Raw genomic sequence first — 25,907 nt, forward strand, 5'->3', positions numbered from 1 at the left:
TGAGCCCAATCCATTCCAACATTTAATGGGTTCTTCCTTGGTCCATGCTACACCCCTCCAAGCAAGTTTCATGAAAATCAGCCTGTTATTTTTTGTGTAGTCCAGGTGACAGACAAACGGACAGACGATCAGACAGACAACACAACAACGAAAACATAACCTCTCCTTGGCAGAGGTGACAAGGATCACGAAGGTCCCCAGCCAAGTAGGAAGTTGCATCCATCCCACTGCCTCTAACTGTGTGCTCCTACCCTCTCGATGCTGGTTCCTCATCTCCTCTGGGTCGCTCTCCTCGCCTGCCTCCTTTGACCCTGGTTTCCCGGGAAACATGTTCCTAGGGAAGATCTGCGTGGGTTGAAATGGAAGCATTTAGCCACACTGACGAGTATGCGTTACATCATAATTACAGGTGGCGGTTGCAGGCCTAGAGTCGTCTATATTCACTCCTCACAACGTGGATAGGACATTCCACCACCACGTTTCAATTCAATGTTGGTTGTGGAGGCATAGGAAGGTCCGCTTAATGAGATAAACTTACTGCAGATGAGAATAAAACATAAATAAGTGGCACAAATTTGACTAGTGTTATATATGTGTGTGTGTGTGTGTGTGTGTGTGTGTGTGTGTGTGAGTGAGAGTGAGAGAGAGATAGTATTTGTGTGTTATGTGTGTGTGAGAGAGAGAGAGAGCTAGTATTTGTGTCTGTATGTTATGTGTGTGTGTGAGTGAGAGCTACTGTTTGTGTGTGTGTGAGTGAGAGAGCTACTGTTTGCGTGTGTGTTTGTGTGTTATGTGTGTGTGAGAGAGAGAGAGAGCTACTGTTTGTGTGTGTGTGTGTGTGTGTGTGTGTGTGTGTGTGTGTGTGTGTGAATGAGAGAGAGAGAGAGACAGAGAGAGAGAGAGCGCTTGTGTTAGTGTGTGTGTGTGAGTGAGAGAGAGAGCGCTGGTGTTAGTGTGTGTGTGTGAGTGAGAGAGAGAGCGCTGGTGTTAGTGTGTGTGTGTGAGTGAGAGAGAGAGCACTGGTGTAAGTGTGTGTGTGTGAGTGAGAGAGAGAGCGCTGGTGTAAGTGTGTGTGTGTGTGTGAGTGAGAGAGAGAGCGCTGGTGTAAGTGTGTGTGTGTGTGTGTGTGTGTGTGTGTGTGTGTGTGTGAGTGAGAGAGAGAGCGCTGGTGTAAGTGTGTGTGTGTGTGTGTGTGTGTGTGCGCCCCCCCACTCACCTGCAGCAGGTCTGGATGGTAGACGGCCGGTGCGCAGTAATGTCTGAACAGCCACTCCACGCCTCCTGTGGTCTTCCACTCCATCAGCTGCCGGGTGGGCGGGGCCAGGTCCAGGACCCCTATGAGGTCATCAGCTTCCTGCAGCATCCGTCTCATCTCCTCATTGGTCAGCTCCTTCCTGGCGTCCACCATCAGCCTCCTCTTCTTCCCTCTCTTCCTCTCCAGGGTCGCTGCCCAACCCACAAACACATTAGGCTCTACCACAGAGTTGGTTCATCATAAGGATATTCAAATAATGAGTAACTATCGTAACTTATTATTATTGTAAAATAAATCATTTCTGAAAATCTGATGATGTATTTTTTGTAACTTAATGCTACAGACATTTAAAGGGCTGTCTCGCATCTTGGAATGATTCAAAAGAGGCGGTTGCTTACTGCATGAATTTCGTAGTAAATGTAGTTTTGATCATTTAAGTATGATTCATTAATCATTAATCATTTAGTATGAGAAATAAGAAAAAGTGTGGTGTACCCTGGTGTACGTAGTTTAGGTCATTTCGGTATGATCACTTGCATGTGACATTGAACAGTCTGGCCATTACTGGGAAGTCCCCATTATATAGCACAAGAAATGTAACATCTTGGGCCCTCATTTCATTGTCGCACATTAACTCAAGCTATCAGCTGCTGTGTGGGAGCATTGCACTGTTCCACCCATGTTTGCACTTAGGATCCTGCTCTTGTATTAAATTAACAAAATGACCCTGCTTTGTTTATTTGTTTTCAATTTGAAGTTTGTCTGTCTCTATCCCTGGGAGTTGGGGAAGCAGACTGGGTTTGGTTTGGGGGATCAAGGTCCTCCTGTACTGTAGTATTTACAAGGACATTTTTGTATTGACATTTTGGAATGGTTTTCTCTTGTTTCTTTATTTCATACTTGAATAAAACGTTCATAAATAAACCATGAAAAAAAAATTGGAACATTAATTTTCCAAGTTATTGAACTAGCTTTAGTTCATGTGCAGTGGACTTTCCTCGTTGGCTGTTGCCTGTTAATGAAATTAAAGCCCCTTGTATTGTGTACAACTGAAATAACCCACCCTCTCCAACCTACTTCCCTGTAGAAACAAACACGATATAGAGTGTCTTACGTGTCGTTGTAGAAACAAACACGACATAGAGTGTCTTACGTGTCGTTGTAGAAACAAACACGATGTAAAGTGTCTTACGTGTCGTTGTAGAAACAAACACGATGTAAAGTGTCTTACGTGTCGTTGTAGAAACAAACACGATGTAGAGTGTCTTACGTGTCGTTGTAGAAACAAACACGATGTAGAGTGTCTTACGTGTCGTTGTAGAAACAAACACGATGTAAAGTGTCTTACGTGTCGTTGTAGAAACAAACACGATGTAGAGTGTCTTACGTGTCGTTGTAGAAACAAACACGATGTAAAGTCTCTTACGGGTCATGGCAAAAAAAAAAAAAAAAAAAACACAATACAAAGTGTCTTACGTGTCGTTGGAACCGGCTCAAGAGCGAAGTACTCTGCCTCATTCTCCACCAGCACCGTCTCGTTCATGGTGCCAAATGACACAGCAGTGGGGGGCTGGGGACTACAGGGTTCTACTTGCACTTCCAAAGCATTCGGATCCACATCTGGAATCAGAACAATCCAATATCGCCCACAGTTATGTTACAGTATTACACAGGCTCCCTAGGGGGCGACAGACCACTTCAGGATGCAGAGGATCAAACACAAAACTGAACACGAAGGAGCATAAAGGTCGAATTATACTTCTGCGTCGTCGTTACGGATGGGCGGGCGGACGGACACGGACGGATACGATAGACTCTTTTTGATTTATACTTCCCAGAAGGCTGTGGGTGCTGAAAACAATTCACCGCCAGAACAGTAGGTGGAGCAACGTTTTTTTTGTCGAAGACGAGCTTAGAGAAGCCTACCTCATGACGTCTTTGTGTGTAGAAGTCATTGATAGTTTATTGACCTCCTCCCGGCTGTCATTAGCCAGACACGTAACTATAGGGGGTGCAGCAGGTGCAGTCGCACTTGGGCCTTTGGGTCTTGAAGGCACGTAGGATTACATTGTAGAGACTGTCTAATGCTATATATGCACTTGAAAAGGCAAACTTATCTCCATCATGGTAGGTATTATTTGTGGGAAAAATAATAGCAATCTATAACAAAATGATAATCTTACATACGCTATAGAAACTATTAAAAAACGATTCAATGAAATGAATAGGTATTTTTGTCATATTCAGATTTGCAATGATGATTGCTGGGTAATATGTATGCTGTTGTCCACTGTCAAGTCTCTATTTGATCATGTGACGAGACGATATGATATAGATAGTTTAGGCGCAACATCTGAACGTCAAGACCGACAAGCTGACTGAGCACAGCACACCTGCAAGCCGAAACGATGCCTTTCAAACATAAAAGTGGTGATGCATGATTTGCTTTCTCAATGGACAGGATAGCCAGACCATTCAGCCTCTCCTGCTCCTCAGGTAGGGCTTAATGAGTTTCAATTTGGAAAAGGGTCGCTCAGCTGTTGCCATTGTTAGAAACAATAGCAGGGCAGTGCACACGGAGTGATAATCCATAATCAGCCTCTTGGCAAATTGAGAGACTGCAGGCTGCTGAGAAATCTCTGCTCTAAAGCAGGCCCTGAATGATAGAGTTGTGTACCAAACGTTATTCCTATGTCCCTGTTGTAGTGGTAAGACAGACGTTTAGTTCATCATTGCCTGCTGGTCGGGTTCGGCCAAACATTTAGAAATTATACCTCACTTGGGCTGGGACACAGATAAAATATCTTAATAAGTAGTGAAGTCAACGTGTCTGCTTCACATGCAGCAAAAGCAGAAGTTCGTTTTTTGACACATCTTTTAAGGAAGGTGGAAGATAAAAGGCGAGAGAATCAGTCGCAGTCAACGTTTTTTTAATGTCACAGTGGCATACCATATAACTGTCGTCAGACTTTAGCCTCTGAGAAGGTAGTATGTTGCAATTTATGTGGATTTCTTTGCAGATATATAAGTTACACCCTTCACGTCTCATCTTTAATCCTCCGATTCATAAAGTACTTTTATCGCTAGGTCGAATTTACAACAGGACTTCAGGCTAAACCAGTCGTAAATAAATCGATTTTAATTTGTTTTGTGGTATGAAGGGATTCTGCATTCATTTCAACTGTTCTATCATCTGAAATATCACGGTATGTCGAAAAACAAACCTTTAATCTAAACAGAATATTCAGTATGAAATGGGAATATATCAGAGCAGTATCTTTTATCGCGTTTGACAAATATGCTCCGATTGCCGTGCAGGTGATGTCTCCTGTGCGAATGGGATAGTATTCCGGGCTCGGACAGAAATATTCGGCTGATCCACACTCTATAACAGAATAGGAACAGATAGGGAATGAAACAGGAAATGTGAGATTCCGAAAATGATGTCATTAGCGGACCAATCACAGCTAAGGGGGTATCCGTAGCTATCCGAAATTAGAACGGATAGTCAGAAAATTGAGGAGGTGCACGTCGAGCTCTCCGAGGGCTCTCTGAGGGGCTCGGAGGGGCGTTCCACCTCGGAGAAGGTGTTGCCAAGGTGTGCCCATGTGTCCGTCTCCGTGAAAACGCAGAAGTATAAATTAAGTATAAAAGGGTTACTGGACATAACATACAATAATATACTGTTCCTTGGCAATATTGATGCAACCCAATATTGATATTCTACTGTTGTAAGAGACCTGAGCTAAGTGTCGCATTATTTTGTATCTGTAACCCATACCCCTGGATGTGTACTCTGTCTGTCTCACTGGGACCTGAACCATTAGCATCTGAACCCCTTCCCAGATAGTCTCCTTCCTGCTATCACCCTATGCCCTCTGTTCTCACCCCCCTCCCCCCTCACAGCTGAACCTCCCCAACCCACTCTCCCCTTCCTGCCATTACCTGTAGGGTGTGGTCTCACCTCCCCCCCTGTATTATACCTGACTGAATGGTATAAATGGCAACACATTGTACAGTCAGGTAGGCCATTCACTGAGTCTCCATGCTGAAATAAACTCCAGAAACCCTGACTGCGTCTTCCGGTCCGTTCTTCAAGTTTGGCATGCTCAGTACATTCTATCAATATATATATATATATATATATATATATATCCAGACACAAACAGACACACAAGCCCCTACAGTACTTAGTTGAGGGAGTGTGTAATTAATGCATACCGTCTTGGTTAATGGCCGTTGGAGGTGGAGTCCTCGGGACCTTATGAGGTGAGTCAAAGATATCTGTGAATCCTTCATTACTGGCCTCGATCATAAAATCTGGACAAATTACATAAAAGAAAAAACAATCAAGACTTACATCAGAGTGTATAATAATCAATTCAATCTTCAATCAATCATTAATTTAATATACAACCTGCTGATCGGACCACATCCGGTCCAAGGTCAAGAGACATCTGTGGCAGGTCCTTACCTAGCAAAGTGTTCTCCAGCCCCTCGTCACCAAACCCATCAAACTCCGACCTCTCCCCTACAAGAGACAAGAGATTATGAGACCACGGTTACCCACATTCACACGAAAATACCTGCACATAATCTCTTCAAATATTACATAAAAAGTGGGACACATTAATGGACACTGGACACCCCCTTATACTCATGTATCATTTTCATAGTTGGGATTAATTATTGTTTTGTTCATTCCTAATCTGATATGTTCATTTTTAGGAGTTTAGGAGATTAATTCATGATTACAATGAGTAAAGCTCACACAGGCACACAGACCCGGGGGTTGGGGGGCACATGTGTCATTCAGTAGACCTTCACAGCCTGCAGGCACGTTATCCTGGTGTGCTTGTGTTTCTTTGTGCTTTTGTTTGTGTTTCTTTGTGCTTTTGTTTGTGTTTCTTTGTGCTTTTGTTTGTGTTTCTTTGAGCTTGTGCTTGTGTTTCTTTTCAGTGGGGAAAATAAGTATTTGACCCCCTGCCGATTTTGCAAGTTTGTCCACTTGCAAAGAAATGTGTGATCTATAATTGTAATGGCAGGTCTATTTTAACAGTAAAAGACAGAATATCAACAAAAACATCCAGAAAACTGCATTTTACAGTTATGAATTGATTTGCATTTGTCGCGGAAAATAAGTATTTGAACCCCTACCAAACAGCAAGAATTCTGGCTTCCACAGACCAGTTATGTGCCCAAGAAGCATACAGATTAGTCCTCATTAGGTCTAACAAGGTACACCTGATCTCAACTGGTGACGTGTATAAAAGAAACCTGTCCAAAGAATCATCCTTCACACCTTCAACCTCACCACCATGGGCAAGACCAAAGAGTTGTCCAAGGACATCAGAGATAAGATTGTAGACCTGCACAAGGCTGGAATGGGCTACAAAACCATCGGCAAGCAGCTTGGAGAGAAGCAGGCAACTATTGGTGCGATTATTCGCAAATGGAAGCAACACCAAACAACTGTCAATCGCTCTAGGTCTGGGGCTCCATGCAAGATATCCCCTCGTGCGGTATCGGTGATCATCCGAAAGGTGCAGAATAACCCCAGAACTACACAGGGGGAGCTTGTGAATGATCTCAAGGCAGCTGGGACCACAGTCACCAAGAAAACCATTGGCAACACACTACGCCGTAATGGTTTGAAGTACTGCAGCACTCGCAAGGTCCCCCTGCTCAAGGAAGCACATGTACAGGGCCGTCTGAAGTTTGCCAATGAACACTTGAATGATTCTAAGGAGGATTGGGAGACAGGATGTTGTCAGATGAGACCAAAATCAAGCTCTTTGGCATCAACTCGACTTGCCGCGTTTGGAGGGGGAAGAATGCTGAATGTGACCCCAAGAACACCATCCCCACCGTCAAGCATGGAGGTGGAAACATTATGCTTTGGGGCTGTTTCTCTGCCAAGGGTACAGGACGACTCCACCGCATCGAGGGGACTATGGATGGGGCCATTTACCGTGGAATATTGGGCTTGAACCTCATTCCCTCCGATTGAAAACGCAACCTTAAGGATTTAGAGAGAATCTGCAAAGAGGAGTGAACCAAAATCCCTCCTGAGATGTGTGTAAACCTGGTGACCAACTACAAGAAACGTCTGACGTCTGTGCTTCCCAACAAGGGTTATTCCACCAAGTACTAAGTCATGTTTTGCTAGGGGTTCAAATACTTATTTTCCGTGACAAATGCAAATCAATTCATAACTGTCATGAAATGTAGTTTTCTGGATGTTTGTGTTGATATTCTGTCTCTCACTGTTAAAATAGACCTACCATTACAATTATAGATCACACATTTCTTTGCAAGTGGCCAAAATCGGCAGGGGGTCAAATACTTATTTCCCCCACTGTATATCCAGGTCAGCAAAAGTGGTCAACAGATGTATAAATGTAGCGACACACATGTATAATGAATGTGTAAGAGTAATGGACTATCGGTAATGGAAATACTGAGATTTAAATGGAGATTTATATCAGAGATACGCAAGTAAAATGAAACAGCGCTTCACCTAACAACTTGCTAACAAGAAGATCAATAATGTAACCACCTGTAGCCTCCAAGAGAACAAGTTGTGTGTGTGCAGATAATTGTCAGTGTGAGTGTGTTTTTATAGTGTAAGTGGACATTTTATGTTTCATTCAAGTTCAACAGTGAACGTGAATATTTGTAGCGTGCCATTCAGGTCATACCACTTACGTTTATATTTAAGGTAGATAAGAGGAGGGGGAAAGGTAGAGGTGGGGGATGCACCAGGGTATAAAGCTACACCTGACCTCTGAAAATGTGTCTGTGAGTTGTGTTGTGAAGTGTTGAGCACCTAAAGATCTGGCACTGAAGCTATCCATCATGAGAGGGAAATCCCCAAAATCTTCTCTGAGCGTTATCTCCTCCATGCGACTCTGGTTCAAGGAGATGTCAACTACATCGTTAAACATCCTGAAAATAGAGAAGTGTGTATTTACACAAACAACATTACAAAACATGCTAAACTAAACCTCAGAACTAAACTACACTGGTACGTAAAACTAACAGATATACTTTATAGTTCAACAAAGAAGTATCTGAATTATTTTCCATTTTTTACTATTACGTAGAGGGATCCATTTCACTATGTATCACAATCTATGGGACAAAGGCTATATTGGATTAATTTACAGTGAACTGTACTGGGGTAACATACTTGGGGTCGGGCAGTTGAGAGTCAAAGTCGGCGAAGTCCTCTGGGAGTGTGATGGATTTTAACCGGGCCTCCTTCCCATCTTCCGGCAGGTCAAGCTGCCCTGAAGGGACAAGACAGCAAACAAATCAGGAAATGATCAGGAAACAGATAGAGGGAGGAAGGAGACTTTTTTATTTTGTATGGGGCTGTTGGCATATAAACACTTCCATTTCCTTTATCCTCACACAGGTTGAAGGGTCTGCTCCAGTCGATGAATTCTCCACACTACATTGTGTGCTAAGAGATGTCATGATGGTCATGTATGTTATTTTTTGGTGAGAGAAAATATCAACTAACATTCCCTGAGCACTTATTTGCCGATGTCCTTTCGATAAGAATGTCTGAATAGGGAAGGGTGACATAGACCCAATATATACCAGTGGGTAATTTTAATTCACCAATACGGAGCAAGTAAACTGTCAAAAGACCATTGTTAGATCAAACTGGCATTGCTGTATTTAGATGTGAAAGTCTTTGAATACCACAGGTTTTGGGATTACCTGGACGAAAGGCCACTTTGATTTTGACCACAGCTTCACTGCAGTCCGCAAGAAGATACTTGGCTTTCCGTGAGTAAATTCGCACCACTCCAAGAAGCAGATGTCCTGATGTTCTCAAGCCAATCTTTATCTAGGGTCAGAACACAACACCCATGACACGTACGGTATGATAGAACCGAAGGTAAAATGACTTAGTTGATATAACTACAAAAAAACATTACTACACAAAAATGAGATCTGAATCATGTCACTGTTTATAGCTTACCTGAGGGCATATAATATCTTGGATGGAAGTCTCTAAGTTACATTCAAACACTTGAGCTTTGGTAATTTTCTTTTCCCAGTGACAAGCTAACCAGATCCTGGCCAGAGGCCCACGGTTGGAGGTAAACAGTTGTGTGTAGAACTGCATGTTTAAAGCTGTTTGTTTCTCCTAGCTATCCTGTTCCACATCTGTCAAAAAGAAATTACATTAGTAATACCCGTGTTTCACTCCAACTGGATAGCGTGAAGCCAAATGTCATTCCTAGATATATGAGGGGATAGCCAACTCATTTCCCCTCACCTAATTTTCGGTGAGTGGTAACTTTATCTTAAAATATTATAAAAGCTGGCTGGTCAGTTCATTTGCTAATGTTAGCTAAGCTAACGATAGGTATAAATTAAGGTAGCCATCAAGCTAGCTAAATAACTTAATAGGGGAAAGTTATTGCTTTATATTGTTATGGTTTGTAAATAAGCCGTTTACTCGCTTTTGTTTTTACCTAAGTCAATTATGTAAAGAAAATGTTGGTACAGCGAGTTAATATAATGACCAGCAATAAAAGTGCACAGCCAATGTCGCGGGAAATTGTCTTAGCTAACGTTAGCAAGCTAGCTTAGATTAGCGCGAGCTCCTAAATCAAGCAAACAAACTAAAACGAAAACCATAATTAAGTTACAATTGCCGTAACAGGTTGTTTACGACCACACTCTACCCTCCTCCTCAACAAACATGGGAATGCCAATATACATCTAAGTATAAGTATAGGCCATATATACTTTGGTAACGTTACACTTCTAACAAAGCTTTTAGATCATAGTTTACCTGCAAACCAAATGACAAGTGGGAACTTGCTCGCGCACCTGCCTTCTTTTTGAGTTGGTGAATCTGCGCATGGTGACAAATGGGGACACAGAAATGGGGCTCCCCCAAAACAGTTATTTATTTGTCCAAAGTTTTTTTTTTTAAACAGATACCTTTAGTAGTAAGCTAATTCAGTATAATCAATGTATTTAACCGTTTGTTCAAAGACATGTGTATAAGTGTATGGTATCAAATTTCCCTCATCTCAACAATGCTTTGAAACTTCTGAATGTGAAATGTGTGCTGGACAGAGAAAAGGATATTCATGGTCACTTTTTATAGCTTATCCTGCGATGTTGACTTCACATTTCGGATTTGCAGCTGAAAATGCTCTCCATAGCAATAGGTGGCGATATGACTCTTTTGATTTTCTTGTCAGGGTTGGCGGCAAAAAGAACAAGAACCAAAGCCTGTCTAGAACTGTGTACCATAGACAGTGAAACATGGACTTCCAGCCATCCTCGTCTATGGGGAGAATTAAGTATATGTCGAGTATTTTAACAGTGGACATCTGTCCCTTGAGTTGGACGAAAAAGCAGTCAACTCACGGTTGAAATGCCTAATTTACTACACTGTCATGGAACCAAAAGAGTTATTACAACGTTTTGACACTCGCTCACGCTTGTTGCTCCGAGCTCTCTTCTTGGGGTCTGCTGGAGTTTATAAAGCACTGAAAGTGTTTAATCGCCAGCGCACTTTGGATACTTCTTTCTCGGTGCATAATCTCCTGGAAATACTGTGCCAAGGAGAACCCTGCTTACACAGGGATACCCAAGGACTGACAACGTAAGTACGCCTTCACTTGTCAGCGAATGTGTACGTATGACATGATGAAGTAACATAACGTGGTCACTCACTTTACCTCTAATGCGTTAAAAGATTGATTCATGACTATGATGTAAAGCAACACACTTTTTTTCGTTTCTTCTCAAAGCAAACCTTTGGTGTGCTTGTTTCCTGCATCATTCAAATGGAGCCTCCTGTCCTTTCTTCACGTCGTACACACCGGGCTGTCAAAAGAGTGCATCCTGAGTTTGTTGGACTGTTTGCGCCAAGAAGACGATGTAGCTCCATGGACTGCCGCACTGATTGGCCAACTGCACAGAGACATAAGAGACCCACAACGGGAGATTCTGACTCCACAGTGCAGACAGAGTGTGAGAGAACTTTCTGATCAGTTCAAGGGCACTGGCCGAAGTGGCGGATGGTCCTCTTACTTCGCTAAACCAGAAATTTGTCCGACGGAAATAGTCCCCTCGAGTCAGTCCCAGAAGAGGAAAAGTGAGAATTTGGACGTGGACTCCGACCCTAGCAATGAAGGACAACAGAGCAAGAGGATGAAGATGGAGCTGCCCAACTCTGCTGACGGTGGTGTACCAGAGGAGGTTGCTGGAGAGACCGAGGGTTCACCAGCAGACGAGAAGTCTCCTCCTCAGGACCGAACCCCTGTTGATGATGCAGCGGCATCACTGTTGCCGCCACCTGACTCCAACTCAGTTACGTTACCAGACCACATAAAGGTGAGAGCTGCAAGAAGTGCACTTAAAACATGACATCATTAAATGGCCAGGTTGTTACGGTAACATTGGTAGTCATGGCTAAAGTGAAGCAGGAACATTGGCACAAAAACCCTCTAATGATCACAGCAACTCACAATAATATAGTATTTCTCTTTAAGTAATGCTGCACAGTGACTTGTTTTGATTAATGATACTCAACATGTTGCTTTGCAGGCTGCAGTTCCATTCATTAAAGAACTTCTAGAGACTGAAATGGAGGTGAGGTACCTTCATCTGTAACCACAAAACTTCTCACTAGCATCTCACTACTTCTTTACATAGTGATAACAAGCCTTCATATTTTGGTTGTCCTGTTTAGTGGGATCAAAGCACTGTGGCCACCCTTGGACTGCTGAATGAGTGCAACCCCAGTCAAGTCAGTATGTTTATGTCATGTTTATTTGTCTTATGATTCTTATATATCAATGTCTTATTATTCTACTATATCAGTATGCTTATGTCACGTTCTTATATATTAATGTCTTGTAATTCTACTTTATCAGTATGCTTATGTCATGTTTATTTGTTTGTTATCAGACAGTGATGATGTTCCTTGCTAGTGAGAGATTCTAGTCAGAACTAAAGACTTATATATTGATGTCTTATTATTCTATTCATATGCTTTTATGTTTCTTAGAATTAGAAGTAGGGTTCCGAGCTCTGTGCGGAACACTCCTCTCCTTTCACTGATTGAATACTTAAGTCAGAATTGTTCCCTGTCTAGTCAGAGACGTGAGAAACTAGAGACGCTTGAGCATCTTCCTGTGAATTTTGCCTCTCTCTGGCTGCACAGCTGAATAAAGCGCACACACACACACACACACACACACACACACACACACATTGAACACCTGACTGAGGTATCCTGCCAGAGGTCTCTATTCCGGTGGTATAAAATACTACCACTAGCTCCCCTGCCTACCATGTCCATCATTGTCACAAATTTGAGTCCGGCGCGGGACGGTTCTGTGAGATTACACAGGTTACACTGACATCCTTCATATCATCTCTCCTCTCCTCTCCTCTCCTCTCCTCTCCTCTCCTCTCCTCTCCTCTACTCTCCTCTCCCTCCTCTCCTCTCCTCTCTTCTCCCTACTCTCCTCTCCCTCCTCTCCTCTCCTCTCCTCTCCTCTCCTCTCCTCTCCTCTCCTCTCCTCTCCCCTCCCCTCCCCTCTCCTCTCCTCTCCTCTGTGTCCAGGTGGATGTGCTGTGGGGGCTGCTGCAGCTGTCTGAGGTCAGAGAGCAGACCTTACCCCAGTTCTGTTCCTGTCTGCTGGCGCTCTCTCCAGACCTGAGCCACAGCGTGGCGGCCGCCCTCATCAGGAACCTGCTGCTCAGCAAGGTACCTACACACACACACACACACACACACACACACAGAGAGAGAGATGTAGTGACAGTAGGTTGTATGAGATAACCGTTGGGACTGGGAGCTATTGCTGAAATGTCAGTGTAAATCTATTCTTAGATATCAAAACATCTGAAGTGAATCATCCATAGCTAAGCATTATGCTGGAAACCAGTATTCAGACTTTCTAAACACTTCTAAGCATTAACCCAAAAGTATCACAATACCTTTTGTTTTGTGGAATTACACATTCATCTTCACTAGTTTAGTATCCGTTATTTCCCATTTGTTCTCATGCTTAATTTTGTAACAATAAACATTAAACAATAGGCATTGCCAATCTCGTGACATCTTTTAAGTGTTATTTGTTGCCTCTGTAATCAATAAATATGACAAACTACGTCTGTCTTCCTCCCCACAGGTGGTCTGTTTGTCTGAGCCAGCCTCTCGGTGGTTGGCGTCCGCCGTGTCATCAGTGTGCGCCCGCTACCCCAGGCCCATGTGCCAGGAGCTCATAAAGCCTATTCTGGAGGGAGGCCAGGCAGGTGAGTTGATCCTACGGTAGCTGACACCGGTTTGTAGTTTGGCTCAGTTCACTAAGACCGTGCGTGTTAAACGAATATCCATTGTATTTTCATAATATTTCTCAGCTTCATCTTCATCTCTTTTGCTCTCTGCATACTGTGTTTGCAGAACCCTCTCATTTATCATAGACTTTATAAACATATTTGATCAGATTTGATTTGGTGTTATTGTCACACCACAAATTACAGACGTTCTTCCAAAGCTCTAATCTTCACTGCAGTGTGTACATAGAAGTTGGGGAAAAAAGGAGAGATAACGACGTCCAGGTTTCCTGGGTTTCTTTATAAAACACATAGAGAGAGAGAAAATTTAACTTTCATGTAGCTGTGTGAGGTAATGTTTTAAGATGTTGAGAAGAATTTGGGGGATATGCATAGGAAATGGTATCATTGTAAATGTAAACATGATTGGCTTGGTGTCCACTTAAGTAGTGTATGTTTTCAGGAACTGTTCAAGTTGAATTGATCAGCAGACTGATAGAGGATTCCCTGGAGCCCCAGTATAGACTGCTGGTCTTTGGGTAAGATCAGCTGTTCCTGAAGAGTCTAAATGTTTTGTAGAAAAAGTATGACTCCTGAACAAAAGATCAGTTAAACCCTAATATATCGTTTTAACTCACAAATTAATAAGTTCTGTATTCTAGTTTGTGTCTAGATAGATAGATACGTAGATAGATGGATACTTTATTAATCCGGAGGGAAATTTAGTTGGAAATTTGAGAAAGTAGTTTTGTTATTTACGGTAGATTATGTAATCGTTGTGTAATCTCTGCAGAATGACTCTCTCCGGATCCTGGAATGAGAGTGTACTCTCCGTCATCCACTCTCTTCTGGATACAAGGGTGAGCCACGCAGCAAGTCACTGGTGTTTGTGTTGTTCTTGGAAATACATGAGTTCTCCGAGGTTAAATAGTTGCATTCAAAATACTTTGACTGGGAATAATACCTTGGTTGTTACAACAGCATTGTTTTATATCCAAATAATAAGCATTGTATTGGCAAGTCAAAGGTGAATAAAGTCACCCTACCACTAGCTCTACTGTCTTTGCTGTTTCCTTGCCTTCTGTTTTTCTCAGATGTTTTACGGAGCAATGACTTTACGGAGAAAGGAGCCTGCTCAGGTTGCTCCTAGTCCGTTGTACCTATAACGGGTCTATATTACATCACCAACAATTATGGATTTAAATGTAGAATCAAAGAAGATGGACTGGCCATTGTCATCAATTGAGTGACACAATGAGGTTCTCCGCATGCCAGTAACTATTCCCTTCTTTTTATTGTCCACAGCTGGAATTGACAGATGAATTTTTCACAAGGTTCACAAACCAACTCAGCAGTCAGTCGCCCTACTTTGTCAAGTCCATGAAGTTCGCCAAGATGCTCCTCACAGTCCTGACCAAATACCAGAGCCATGTGAGTTACAACACTTGCACAACTTCTCCACAAGATGGCGCTTTTATGGCTTTACTGAAATCAGACTGTTGAAGTGATTCTCTGATTTGTGTTTCTTCTGTTTTATCAGGTTAAAGGTGAATGTAAACACATTCTGTCCTGCTGCCTGGATGCTAATGAAACATTTCTGAAGAAGTCTCTTCAGGCGGCACTCAAACGGATTTCACACTCATGAGAGAGACCTCAAAAAGCAACTCTACTAGGCTACATCAAAAACGGATGGATACTGTGGCTGTTTCTTGAAATGCATCGTATGAGGCTAAGACATGTTTATTGTAAAATAGTTGTATTTAAATAGTTTCTGATTAAATTACATGAAAACTGTAATATTTCTTCTGCTATTCTTCATGATCAATCAGCACTCATTTCTACAACAGAGTTACTGTTCAGGGACCAAAATACAAATGCACAACAACAGCCAAGTTGGCGGGTTGTTTTATAAACTATGTATTGCCACTTCGCTTGCCAACATTTATTAACATTTGGGGAGGTGAATTAAATAATAAGTGCAAGCTTCAAGCTTGCTCTGTCCCCCTCCATAAAACAAGTTGCAGGAAATGAGTTACATGACAGAAAAAAACATGATATGATTCTAGAACATTTTAGAAACATTTCTCTTCAGGAAAACATTCTATAGAACCTCAGAGAACTGGGCTCTTACTAGCACTATTAGCACAAAATGACCTACCACAAAACAAGCGGTGTAGTAGAATATATGTCCACCTGCTGGAGAATTGTTCATGCAGATTTTTAGATTTTTTTTATGTGTTTTTATATTCCTGTGATATTGTTATAAAATCTTATTTGCTTCTCTCCGTGGAGAATCAGTTACGGGCTCTTTTCCCTCAAGGGGAGCAGTGTCCCTTGTTTGGCCCCTGTACTACTGCACCTTCTTCCACTGCACTACTCTACCTTCTTGGCACGGTGGCTCAGTTGCTTGCACTGCTTGCACTGCCGCCTCACAGCAAGAAGGTCATGGGTTCGATTCCCACATGGGGCGCTGTTGGCTCTGGGGGGCAGGTCCTCCCCCGAGTGCAGTGGGCTATCTCCCGGGCCTTTCTGTGTGGAGTTTGCATGTTCTCCCCGTGTTCACAAGGGGTTTCCTCCACTAAGGACCCCAACAGAAAAAACATGCAAAATAACAGAACACATGTCCATCCCTGACCAAAGATGGACAGTTCACTTCACTTGGTCCCCGGGCGCTACAAGCTGCCCACTGCTCCTGGGGGGTCCTTGAGGAAGGACAGTCCAGGATGGGAAAAAGCAGAAAATAAATTCACAGCGACCTCAGGCTTACCTGCGTGTGTGTGTGTCCTGTGTCGCCTCCATATATGCACGTGTGTGTTCCAGTGTGTCGTGTGTGCCATTAAAAACCTGACAAAGGTCTTAATTATTATTCCCTGACCACCTGTCTCCACCACTTTTTCAGATATCATTGACCTGTCCGTATGTGATCAGACTAATGATCACATATTTATAATGCATTATTCTCTTAAAATTATAACCATTAACTGACATAATGTATCATAAAGGTGGTTATAAACATAGTTATAATGAGTGCTACAATGACTTATAGCTACTTTATAGGACATTTTGAATGCCCTTATAGGGCCTTAAAGAGGCAGGCATCATAGAAAGTGTTTCCAAAAAGTTGAATAGATGCGTTGAGACATACAGACTACATGTGACTTCTTGGCTACCAATATATCATTCGTCTGTCAAGAGTACAGTAACACCCATAAACCCTTTATAACACTATAAGGGCGACAGTGGTACAGGAAGTAGAGAAGTCGTTTAGTAATCAGAAGGTTACTAGTTCGATTCCCTGTCGAAGTGTCCTTGAGCAAGACACTGAACCCCAAATTGCTCCTGATGTGCAGTGTGCTATCAGTGTAAATGTAAAAAATGTGTATACATCCTTGTAAGTCGCTTTGGATAAAAGCGTCTGCTAAATGACTAAATGTAAATGTAAATGTAAACACTCATGGAGGTGTTTGACCTGCTGTAATGAGTACATTGCACAGGGATTAAAGTATTAAAAAAAAAAAAACACGTCTCGATATCATCACCATCACTTTCGAGTTTATGAGTTCGTCTGCCAATGAAATGAAAGGAGAACAACTCTCCCGCTCTCAAAATAACATTAGCCAATCAGAAGTAGATTGGGGCGGGTCTTGGGAAAATGTGCTTCAAACACCGACTTTTCTCTATCCCTCTGCCTATGCTGCGTAGATGCCCGAGTAGAGAGATGTCACCGATGGAGAGTAAGTTCATGAATCCTGGGGAAGATGCCCTCCTAGTTGATAAAGGATTGGAAAATAAATGGCGCTGGGCATCGAAGAGATAGGGAAGGACAGTAAGCCTTTTGGTAGCTGGTGTAACTAAGAAGTTAAGAGAAGCAGGTGCTTGCTTCTGCACTTTGTGCTCGAAAAAGATACTATATGCAACTACCCGGAAAAAAGTGCTTCCACGTCATGACTCTGCTCATAGAGCAGCCGTTTGTGCTCTCCAACACACAACGCCGTTACCGGGAGCAACAACCACAGCTGATGTACCGGCATCAATAACTGACCGTGTGTGACCTGAAAATATGCGTGTGCACGTTCAACGGCATGTTTTCCTTAAATGTCGACGAAGCCACCAACAAGAACATGGACAAAGTCCTGTTTTGTATTTATTTCCCAACATTTAAGTTACCAGTTCTTGTAACATTTTAATGTTTTGTTTGTTATTTATTTTATTGATATATTTTCTATTAATTTCCTAGTATTTAATTTACGATTATTTCTTTTGAACAAAATGTTGCAATATAAAACTACATTATTATCTACAGTTCAACGGTTTAAAAAGTGAATTGCTGTCCTTTTTCATATATCCTCAATTAAATGGTTGCAAATCAAATCTTCTTCCACTAACATACCCTTATAACATGTCACCTTGGGATTGTAGGTCATCTTGTAACCTTTCAAGGACAAAGCTTAGCAGCAAAACTTGATATCAAAAGAAATCGTAAATGCTACATGTTTTTTTTTGTTTGTTTGTTTGTTTTTTTTACCCTGCGAATGTGTCCACGTCACGGGACGATGCCCCCCCCCCCCCCCCCCCCCATTCACCCACACACCAAAAAAAGTTCCAGGCTCAGGATTTTTTTTTTTGCTTTAACCCCTGATTGCAGTACCACTCTGAATTTGAATTCTGGACTTTGTTGTATGTGTGACTATTATCAGCTCTGGGTGATCTGTAGCTAGGGTGAGGTCATCATTTATGGTAATTAACAGCTTGGCTGATGAAGTCTGCTTGAAGTGGGTCGGTAATTTCATACATTATATATCAGCTTTACTAAAAGTCACTGACATTAATGCTATGATGGAGATGGCATTAAACACCGAAATAAACTCATACTAGACATGAAAACATATTTTTCCAGTAAGAAGAAAATACAACAATATTCAACAATATTTCCAGTCAGAAGAAAATGAACAGGCCCTCTCTGAGAAATGAACACGGTGTCACAAAAATATTGACTGAGGGGGTGTGGGTCCAGTTTTACACTTCATAATTATAATGTTGGAACTTTTTCACATGATGTCAGTGATATTGAGCCATGCTGGATAGCTTTGACTCACTTGTAACTTTGTAACATGTGATTCGTATAGCCAAGTATCATAGTGTAAAATGTGCTGATGTTGGCATTGGGCATTGTTTTTTTTGTCTGTGTTGATAGAGTTTTACTGGAGGAAAATTCACATTAATATGTCAGTTGCCATGGAGGGGTGCCATTGAGCTGTTTGTAACTGAACTGTTTGAATTGAATTTAATTGAATCCTCACATAATGCCCTGCTCATATGGAAGAAGTAGATGTATAATATAGTACTATGTTAGTGCAGCATAATACTATACAACAATTGTATTTATACTGCTGCATAAAAGTGCATTACACAAAGTGGAAATTACTGAAGTCTGACAACAAATGAAGAGTGAACTGCAGAGAGAACAATGACACCAACAGTGGCTATGGAGGACATGGATTTAAAGGTGCAGTCCGTGACTCTAATCCAATACACTTTTTGTCAAATTCAGAGAATTGCTCCTTCCAGTCCTCCAGCTGTCTAACCCTAGTTACACATGTGACCTCACTATATTATTGATTCAATCATGTATTTCCAGTGTTTACTCTGAAAGATTTCAGTTTGAAAATGGTTAATTTGCTTTTGTTTGTTCAGCACATTATTCACCATTACTTACCATCACTTTTGGAGAGAGAGAGAGAGAGAGAGAGAGATCTGTGAGCAGAAGTTACAGAAACAGCCTCAGTGCAAAGAGAAAGAAAATTAACAAATAATGCTCTCAAATTGAAAGACCACACTCTTCATTAAAGACAGGAAAAAAACTCTATAAATATGAATCTGTCGATGAAGCATTACTCAATATTTCCAATGATGACACAGAAGGATTCAAGTTTAAAAGTGCTTTATTTGAGCATGATCATGAAGCATATCATTTATCATTTGACAACATGAGCACATGAGCAGCGTGTTCCCTTCAAAGAGGAAAGAGCAGGAAGCCACTGAAAATGCAGTGATTATGAGAATCATCATAGAGCTTGTAGCCTACAGGGACTCGCAGGTTAACTACATCTCCCGCCTCCAACTGCAGAGTCACACCACCAGAGAGATAGGAGCGAACCCCTGAGTTGTTCTCCCACAAATACATGACCTGCTCTACATTCTTATACATCCTGATTTCCAGCCAGTATGCTGTGTTATCATGGACTGTGAATCTAAAGTAGTAGACTCCCCTGACTGGAGCTGTGAAGTAGCCGGTCATGTCGTTGTAGGCCTGTCCAACATTGGTGAAGATTTTAGTGAAGATCAAGTTAAGCTCAGTGGTCCCAGCCTGTATTATTCCTGAGTTAGTCAGACCTACTGAGAATGCCACCTTGGGTTTCTCTGTAATCTCTTTCTCAAGATTCACTACTTCAGTCTCAGTGGCTGCCAGTCTGTTCTTCACTGCTGTCAGCTCTGCCTCTTGTGCTGCATGTTCCATTTTGAGTTTCGCCACCTCAGTCTCCACCTGGGCTTCACCAGTGTCCATCCTTGCCTTCAGCACTACCAGTTCTGCCTCATGTGCTGCTTGCTCCTTGATCATGTTCATTACTTCAGTCTTCATAGTGGTCAGGTCTGTGTGTTGTGCTGCAGTGTCAGTCTCAGTGGCTGCCAGCCTCTCAGCAACTGACCTCAGATCAGCCGTCTGTGCTGCAGCTTCCTTCCTCAGATTCATCACTTCGGTTTCACTTGCAGCCAGTCTGGTCTTCACAGCTGTCATCTCTGTGTCTTGGGCATCATTTTCAGCCTCTATTTTGTGCACCAGATCTTTGGTGTTTTGTAGCTCATGCTGAGTGAATCTCAGAGTCAGCCTCAGCTCCACTACCATGTCTCGGAGTTCCCTGAGCTCAGCAGAGACGTCCAGCTGGGTAGTGGCTGCAGCAGCAGCAGGGTTAGCGGCTGCAGCAGCAGCCCCAGTGCTCTGGCTCTCTGTTTGAACTTCAGTCTGAGCTCCACACATGGAGAGCAGCAGCACCAGCAGTGTGATGACAACCCTCATCTTTAACATCACTCCCTCTCTGATACACAGTAGTTTTGTAGTAGCAGTAGTAGTATTTGCAGTAGCAGTAGTAGTAGTTGTAGAAGATTGTTAGTCTCTCTCCTGAGACACCCTCTTTTATATGCCTCAGTTACTCATTATGTAAGACATTTCATGACGTTTGAGATTAAATAAAGTTCAGGGACACTGAATTAGAAATAGTAGATATCTGGTTATCAGTGTTGTGGGAAATACAAACCTGTCACCCATAATGTAGGACAGGTGGGGCTTCATATTCTGTTCACCTGAGGCTGCATTGTCATACCAGAGAGGAGGGAAGTCTCTAGAAACATAAAGACTTAAAAAGGAAATGTTTAGAACTGGATGTAAAAAAAGAGATATTTTTTGAGTATGGTTGTTTGTTTAGGGCGTTTCTTCCTGCCTGTCGATCATGTATCCTAGCTAAGACGGCATGCAGACCTGTGTTTAGTAGGAGCAGCAGAGGGGGAGGGACACTGAGCTTCAAAACAGCAAGCCGACGGCCAAATCCACTGACTACAGTGTACTATTGGTATGTGTCAGAGCGTTATCAGATAAAACATTTAATAACTTGGCCATTCGTCCTTGGGCACTGAGCAAAATTAGAAAGTGGACAAATATGATATTCTTACTGGACTGTGTACACCTGTTACAGATCACACAGGGGGGAAAAACTCGGGCTAATATCCTCTTGGAACCCCACTCTGCTATTGTATAACCATTCGTTTTGAGGAATAAAAAAATTAGGTGGTTTGTCAAGACGATGAGGTGGTTTGATCTCTGACCCTGAAAACCCCACCTCTCCCACCCAAAGAGAGGCACTATTGGTATGTGTCAGAGCGTTATCAGACAAAACACTTGAACACTCTTTAACATCCCTCCCTCTCTGCACACTCAGTAGTAATAGTAGTAGCAGTTGCAGTAGTACTTTATGAGACTCTGTGAACACCCTCTTTTCATATGTTATTAAGTGATTATTTATAGAGGTTTCATCACTTTCAGGGACACCAATATGAGGTTTTTGTACAGGACATATCTGGTTGTTCAGTTATCAGTGTTGTAGGAAAGTGCAAACCTGTCACCCCTTATTTCACCCCTTCGCCTTCGACTTTAAGAATTACATCTATTCCTTTTGTGAATACTAGTGAGGATCTAGTTCTCACCAAAGACAAATAGTCACAAATCATTACAAAAAATGTAGAAGAGGAAAAATAAATGAGCAAAATAAATCTTTGGGTTACTTAATATATGGAGTTATATTCTGGAGGTCCAGAGAAACTGACTACATTTAGTCAATATAGGTAGCTTGATTTAGATTAGACTAAATGCGTTTTTTATTTATTTTGATCAATATCAATCTATTATCATTTACTAACTCCAGCCCTCTCCCTCTGCTGTTTCTGCCATCATCAGCAGGTGAATCAATGTTACATCCAGTAAAGTTACATTTGTAATTGTGTAAAGAGAATATAGTGTATACATTTGAACAACATTAGCTTCACCAGTACTAGGAGGTGTGTCTGCCTGCCAGTCCCTTAGCCTATCCAAACCTAGACGGCATGGAGTGGGGTGGGCCTTGGAGAGAAGAGATGCTGGGTTTCAAAACATCAAAACTCTGCCAGATCCACTGATTATAGCGTAGCACTGATATGTGGAGGCCGTTATGAGACAGAATACTTTATTACTTTCAGAATGGAATATATTCATAGCCACTAATCAAACAAAAAAGAGCGGTAACACTTTCTATGAAGCCTGCCTCTATATAGGGGCATTATAAGGGAATTAATAATGTCTTATAAAGTAGCTCTATAAATCATTGTAGCACTCATTATAACTATGTATAATGTCTTCACAACCACCTTTATGATACATTATGTCAGTTAATTATAAATGGATAGGATAAGGCATTATGAACTTGTGAAAACAAATGAGTGCTCTGATTGTAAATACAACAGGATACAATGTAATTTCAACAATGGCAGAACATTGACTTGGAAAGTTCCCCTTCTCCATATCAGCCTCCAGTTTCAATTTTAGCACAGTAATTTCATTGATGGCCATTGGAACAGGCGCATCTGCAAAACAGAATAAGTTCAACCCAGAATAGGGCACTCTTGTACAATTCTATGAAGTGTCTACTATTTAGACTAAAAGTAGTGGTTCTCACCAGGTTCACCCCCTATTTTTCAACAGAACCTTGTCGGGCTAACCTGTTATTTCATGAAAAATCACAGCAAGTTACTTATTTTAGTTAAACTTCTCGGTTTGGTGAAGAGGTCAACTGAGTTGTCATCCGCCTGATGTTTCCCACTGCCGTTGGTCGACAGACTTGTTGACTTCTGCTCAATGCTGCAGGGGAAGCAGTTAATGTTATTATTAGCTAGCGAATCAGATCAAGCCCAACACTTCAGTCTTAAGAACGAAGCTTCTTCTGATCACCATTACTTGTGACTCTACCAAGATGGCCGACATATTACGCCAGCGCATAACTCCCGGTTTGTATATGATGCGCAACTTCCGTCTATTCGTCCTCTTTCAACTCTGTGCGTGGTGTGAGACGGGAAGCCAAGATGAGGTGAGATTGAAATTGCAGTATTTTCTTATTAAAGCGCATTGTTAAATTGTTATTTTTTTTAACATGAGCTATGGTTCACGCGTTTATATATGCTTTAAGTAGTTCAAAAATGTAGTTGGTTGTGTTCACTGCTTAGACTGGTAAAGCATACTAGCAAAGCGTAGCATAGCTAACTAGCCTAGGTTATCGACCCTCATCTAGTAGGTGAAATCCGCTATAATCTGGTACTTAATTGCATATATATATGTGCCCTGGGTTTTTAGTATAGTTTGGCATGATGTCTAAATGGAATATTTAGGGATATTTTCCCCAGATGAGGTCACCGTTGTATGTTTCCCTGCATTCTATAAGCCGCCATAGACCCTCATTCATCTAACTTGAAGCAAGCTAGGTGGTTGAAGAGTAGGTTTCAAATAGACAGTATTTGTGATGAAAGAATCTCTTGCACTTTTTTTTACAGCAAAGTCTCAAGAGAAACGTTATATGAGGCTGTCCGCGAGGTCATGTCAGGCTCTCTGACAAAGCCCAAAAAGTAAGTTGAGGCTGGTCTGACAGCTAGTCAAAAAAGGCTAACGCTGTAACTTTTTAATTCTCACTGTGTATCAAACTGATGATTTAGGTTTGATGGTAAAAATAATATTTAGTTTGAGCTTGACCCTTTGCAAAGCAACATATTGTTCACCCTCTAATACTGCTTTCCTTTTTAGGTTTTTGGAAACCGTGGAACTTCAAATTAGCTTGAAGAACTACGATCCCCAGAAGGACAAGCGTTTCTCTGGCACAGTCAGGTTTGGTACTTTTTTTTGATTCACCCAACTTTCTCCCTGTCCAACATGCGTCCTGCCTGGCCCGTTTCTACTCGCTAGAGACGTAGTATAGGTTGATGTGCAGTTGCATGACGAGGCAGGCCATGGACAGACGGGGATGAACTGTACTGGGTAGTCTGACTGAGCCTCCCCCTTGGGTTGGCGAAGCAGACGGACCCCTACCCTGGGTCTTAAAACATGAGGGGAGGCAAAAGGGTGACTGGGCCTCAAAACCTGTCGCCCCGATGCCGACCATTTTTGCCATGTAATGTTGTCTGTGCTGTCGTCAGGACACCATCTGAGACGGTATGGGTAAGGTTTTTGCTTTTACTGCCTTGTGGGGTTTGGAAAGGGATGTACACAAGAGAACTGTATATTTAAGTATACAACTCCCTTAGTATTATGCAGAAGTCTTTCAAAGTATGAAAAATGTAACAAGGTATACATAGTTAGAGGCTTTATGTCTTAAACTAAGTGTTAATTTAGTATCTGTAGTTTGTGGATATGACCGTTGTACACTGACGATGCAAAGCAGTTACAAATTTCCTGCTGTGCATTTTTTTTTTTTAATTATTACTATTATTGTCCATTATATCATTTTCTTCATTAGTGGTCCTCATCTCTTTCCCCTGACAGGCTGAAGACCACACCACGCCCCAAGTTCTCCGTGTGTGTCCTCGGTGACCAGCAGCATTGCGATGAGGCCAAGGCCGCAGAGATGCCTCACATGGACGTTGAGGCCCTCAAGAAGCTCAACAAGAACAAGAAGATGGTGAAGAAGCTTGGTGAGTGAGAGAGATAGATAGATAGATGAATTAACAGGAATGTTAAAAGTTTAATCCTATCGTGAAGGACTAGGTGGTTTCTATAGTGTAAAAACTCGTACAGGACATTTATGATGTAGATCTGATCTCTATCTAAGATGCATTTTAATCGATGTGTACACACTATAGCCAATCCCACCAAGCAGTCATACTTTTTGCGGAAATATTGTTGTAATTAGAGAATTGCAAACCGCAATTACAGGAAATCCTTGAATTTGATAATGAAGACGAGGGGGGGCTTGGTATAGAACAGTGTGTGTTCATACATTCATGGTTCTCTCTGATTTTCAGCCAAGAAGTACGATGCTTTCCTGGCTTCTGAGTCGCTGATTAAACAGATCCCACGTATTCTTGGACCCGGGCTGAACAAGGCCGGCAAGTTCCCCTCTCTGCTCACCCACAACGAGAACCTCAACACCAAGGTCGATGAGGTCAAGTCCACCATCAAGTTCCAGATGAAGAAGGTATGCTCTCCCAGTACCCACCATGTTTGGTCAAGTATTTATGTCTGTAAAAATACTTATAACGGTATTTTTCTGTGGTCATGAAGATCAAAAAGTAGAGCAAAGGTCATGGGTTTGATGCCAAAAGAACATATTGATAACAAAAAAATATATCTGTATTCTTAATGCTGGTTTGGATGAAGGCATCAATTAGTCTCATAAATGTAAAGTAATCCAGACTAGTTGAAATGGGACGGTAGAAACAGAATATTGACTGTGTTTAACTGACGACTGCTGTGCTGTCCCCTGTAGGTGCTGTGTCTTGCCGTGGCTGTGGGCCATGTGAAGATGACCGAGGAAGAGCTGGTCTACAACATCCACCTGTCCGTCAACTTCCTGGTGTCCCTGCTGAAGAAGAACTGGCAGAACGTGAGGGCGCTCTACATCAAGAGCACCATGGGAAAGCCCCAGCGTCTCTACTAGAGCACTGTGGCTCCCGCTGCTTTTCTACAAATAAAAAACAAAAACGTGGAAGAATCCAACTCGACTCTGTCTTGCTTGATTCCTGTATACATAAACAT

General features: G+C 42.1%; 4 protein-coding genes across 4 annotated transcripts in view; 2 read left to right on the forward strand and 2 right to left on the reverse strand.

The window, feature by feature from the left end:
- Window positions 1-10,145, reverse strand: part of rad21l1 (RAD21 cohesin complex component like 1) — a 16,005-nt gene extending 5,860 nt beyond the window's left edge. Inside the window, exons 1-10 of the mRNA XM_031565565.2 lie at window positions 10,074-10,145; window positions 9,252-9,439; window positions 8,987-9,116; window positions 8,448-8,547; window positions 8,085-8,203; window positions 5,730-5,786; window positions 5,477-5,575; window positions 2,732-2,875; window positions 1,217-1,446; window positions 252-345 (exon numbers count right to left, since the gene is read on the reverse strand). Of these exons, the coding sequence (XP_031421425.1) occupies window positions 252-345; window positions 1,217-1,446; window positions 2,732-2,875; window positions 5,477-5,575; window positions 5,730-5,786; window positions 8,085-8,203; window positions 8,448-8,547; window positions 8,987-9,116; window positions 9,252-9,398 (1,120 nt within the window). The 5' untranslated portion in view covers window positions 9,399-9,439; window positions 10,074-10,145. The remainder of the gene's footprint in view (window positions 1-251; window positions 346-1,216; window positions 1,447-2,731; window positions 2,876-5,476; window positions 5,576-5,729; window positions 5,787-8,084; window positions 8,204-8,447; window positions 8,548-8,986; window positions 9,117-9,251; window positions 9,440-10,073) is intronic.
- Window positions 10,146-10,548: 403 nt separating this feature from the next.
- On the forward strand, window positions 10,549-15,382 carry fance (FA complementation group E). The gene is made up of 10 exons (XM_031565566.2): window positions 10,549-10,898; window positions 11,047-11,632; window positions 11,846-11,890; window positions 11,991-12,047; window positions 12,870-13,013; window positions 13,441-13,564; window positions 14,049-14,124; window positions 14,379-14,445; window positions 14,891-15,016; window positions 15,126-15,382. The coding sequence occupies exons 1-10, from the start codon at window positions 10,690-10,692 to the stop codon at window positions 15,228-15,230; spliced, it is 1,539 nt and encodes a 512-aa protein (XP_031421426.1). The 5' UTR covers window positions 10,549-10,689; the 3' UTR covers window positions 15,231-15,382.
- Window positions 15,383-19,509: 4,127 nt separating this feature from the next.
- LOC116220246 (heavy metal-binding protein HIP-like) lies at window positions 19,510-20,489 on the reverse strand. The gene has a single exon (XM_031565616.1). It carries the CDS (start codon window positions 20,487-20,489, stop codon window positions 19,599-19,601), a length of 891 nt encoding a protein of 296 aa, XP_031421476.1. The 3' UTR covers window positions 19,510-19,598.
- Window positions 20,490-23,183: 2,694 nt separating this feature from the next.
- On the forward strand, window positions 23,184-25,868 carry rpl10a (ribosomal protein L10a). Its single transcript, XM_012820117.3, has 6 exons — window positions 23,184-23,253; window positions 23,714-23,785; window positions 23,961-24,041; window positions 24,696-24,844; window positions 25,175-25,347; window positions 25,639-25,868. Exons 1-6 carry the CDS (start codon window positions 23,249-23,251, stop codon window positions 25,807-25,809), a joined length of 651 nt encoding a protein of 216 aa, XP_012675571.1. The 5' UTR covers window positions 23,184-23,248; the 3' UTR covers window positions 25,810-25,868.
- The last annotated feature ends 39 nt before the right edge of the window (window positions 25,869-25,907 follow it).

This window comes from Clupea harengus, chromosome 4 (assembly GCF_900700415.2).
Source record: "Clupea harengus chromosome 4, Ch_v2.0.2, whole genome shotgun sequence".
NCBI lineage: Eukaryota > Metazoa > Chordata > Actinopteri > Clupeiformes > Clupeidae > Clupea > Clupea harengus.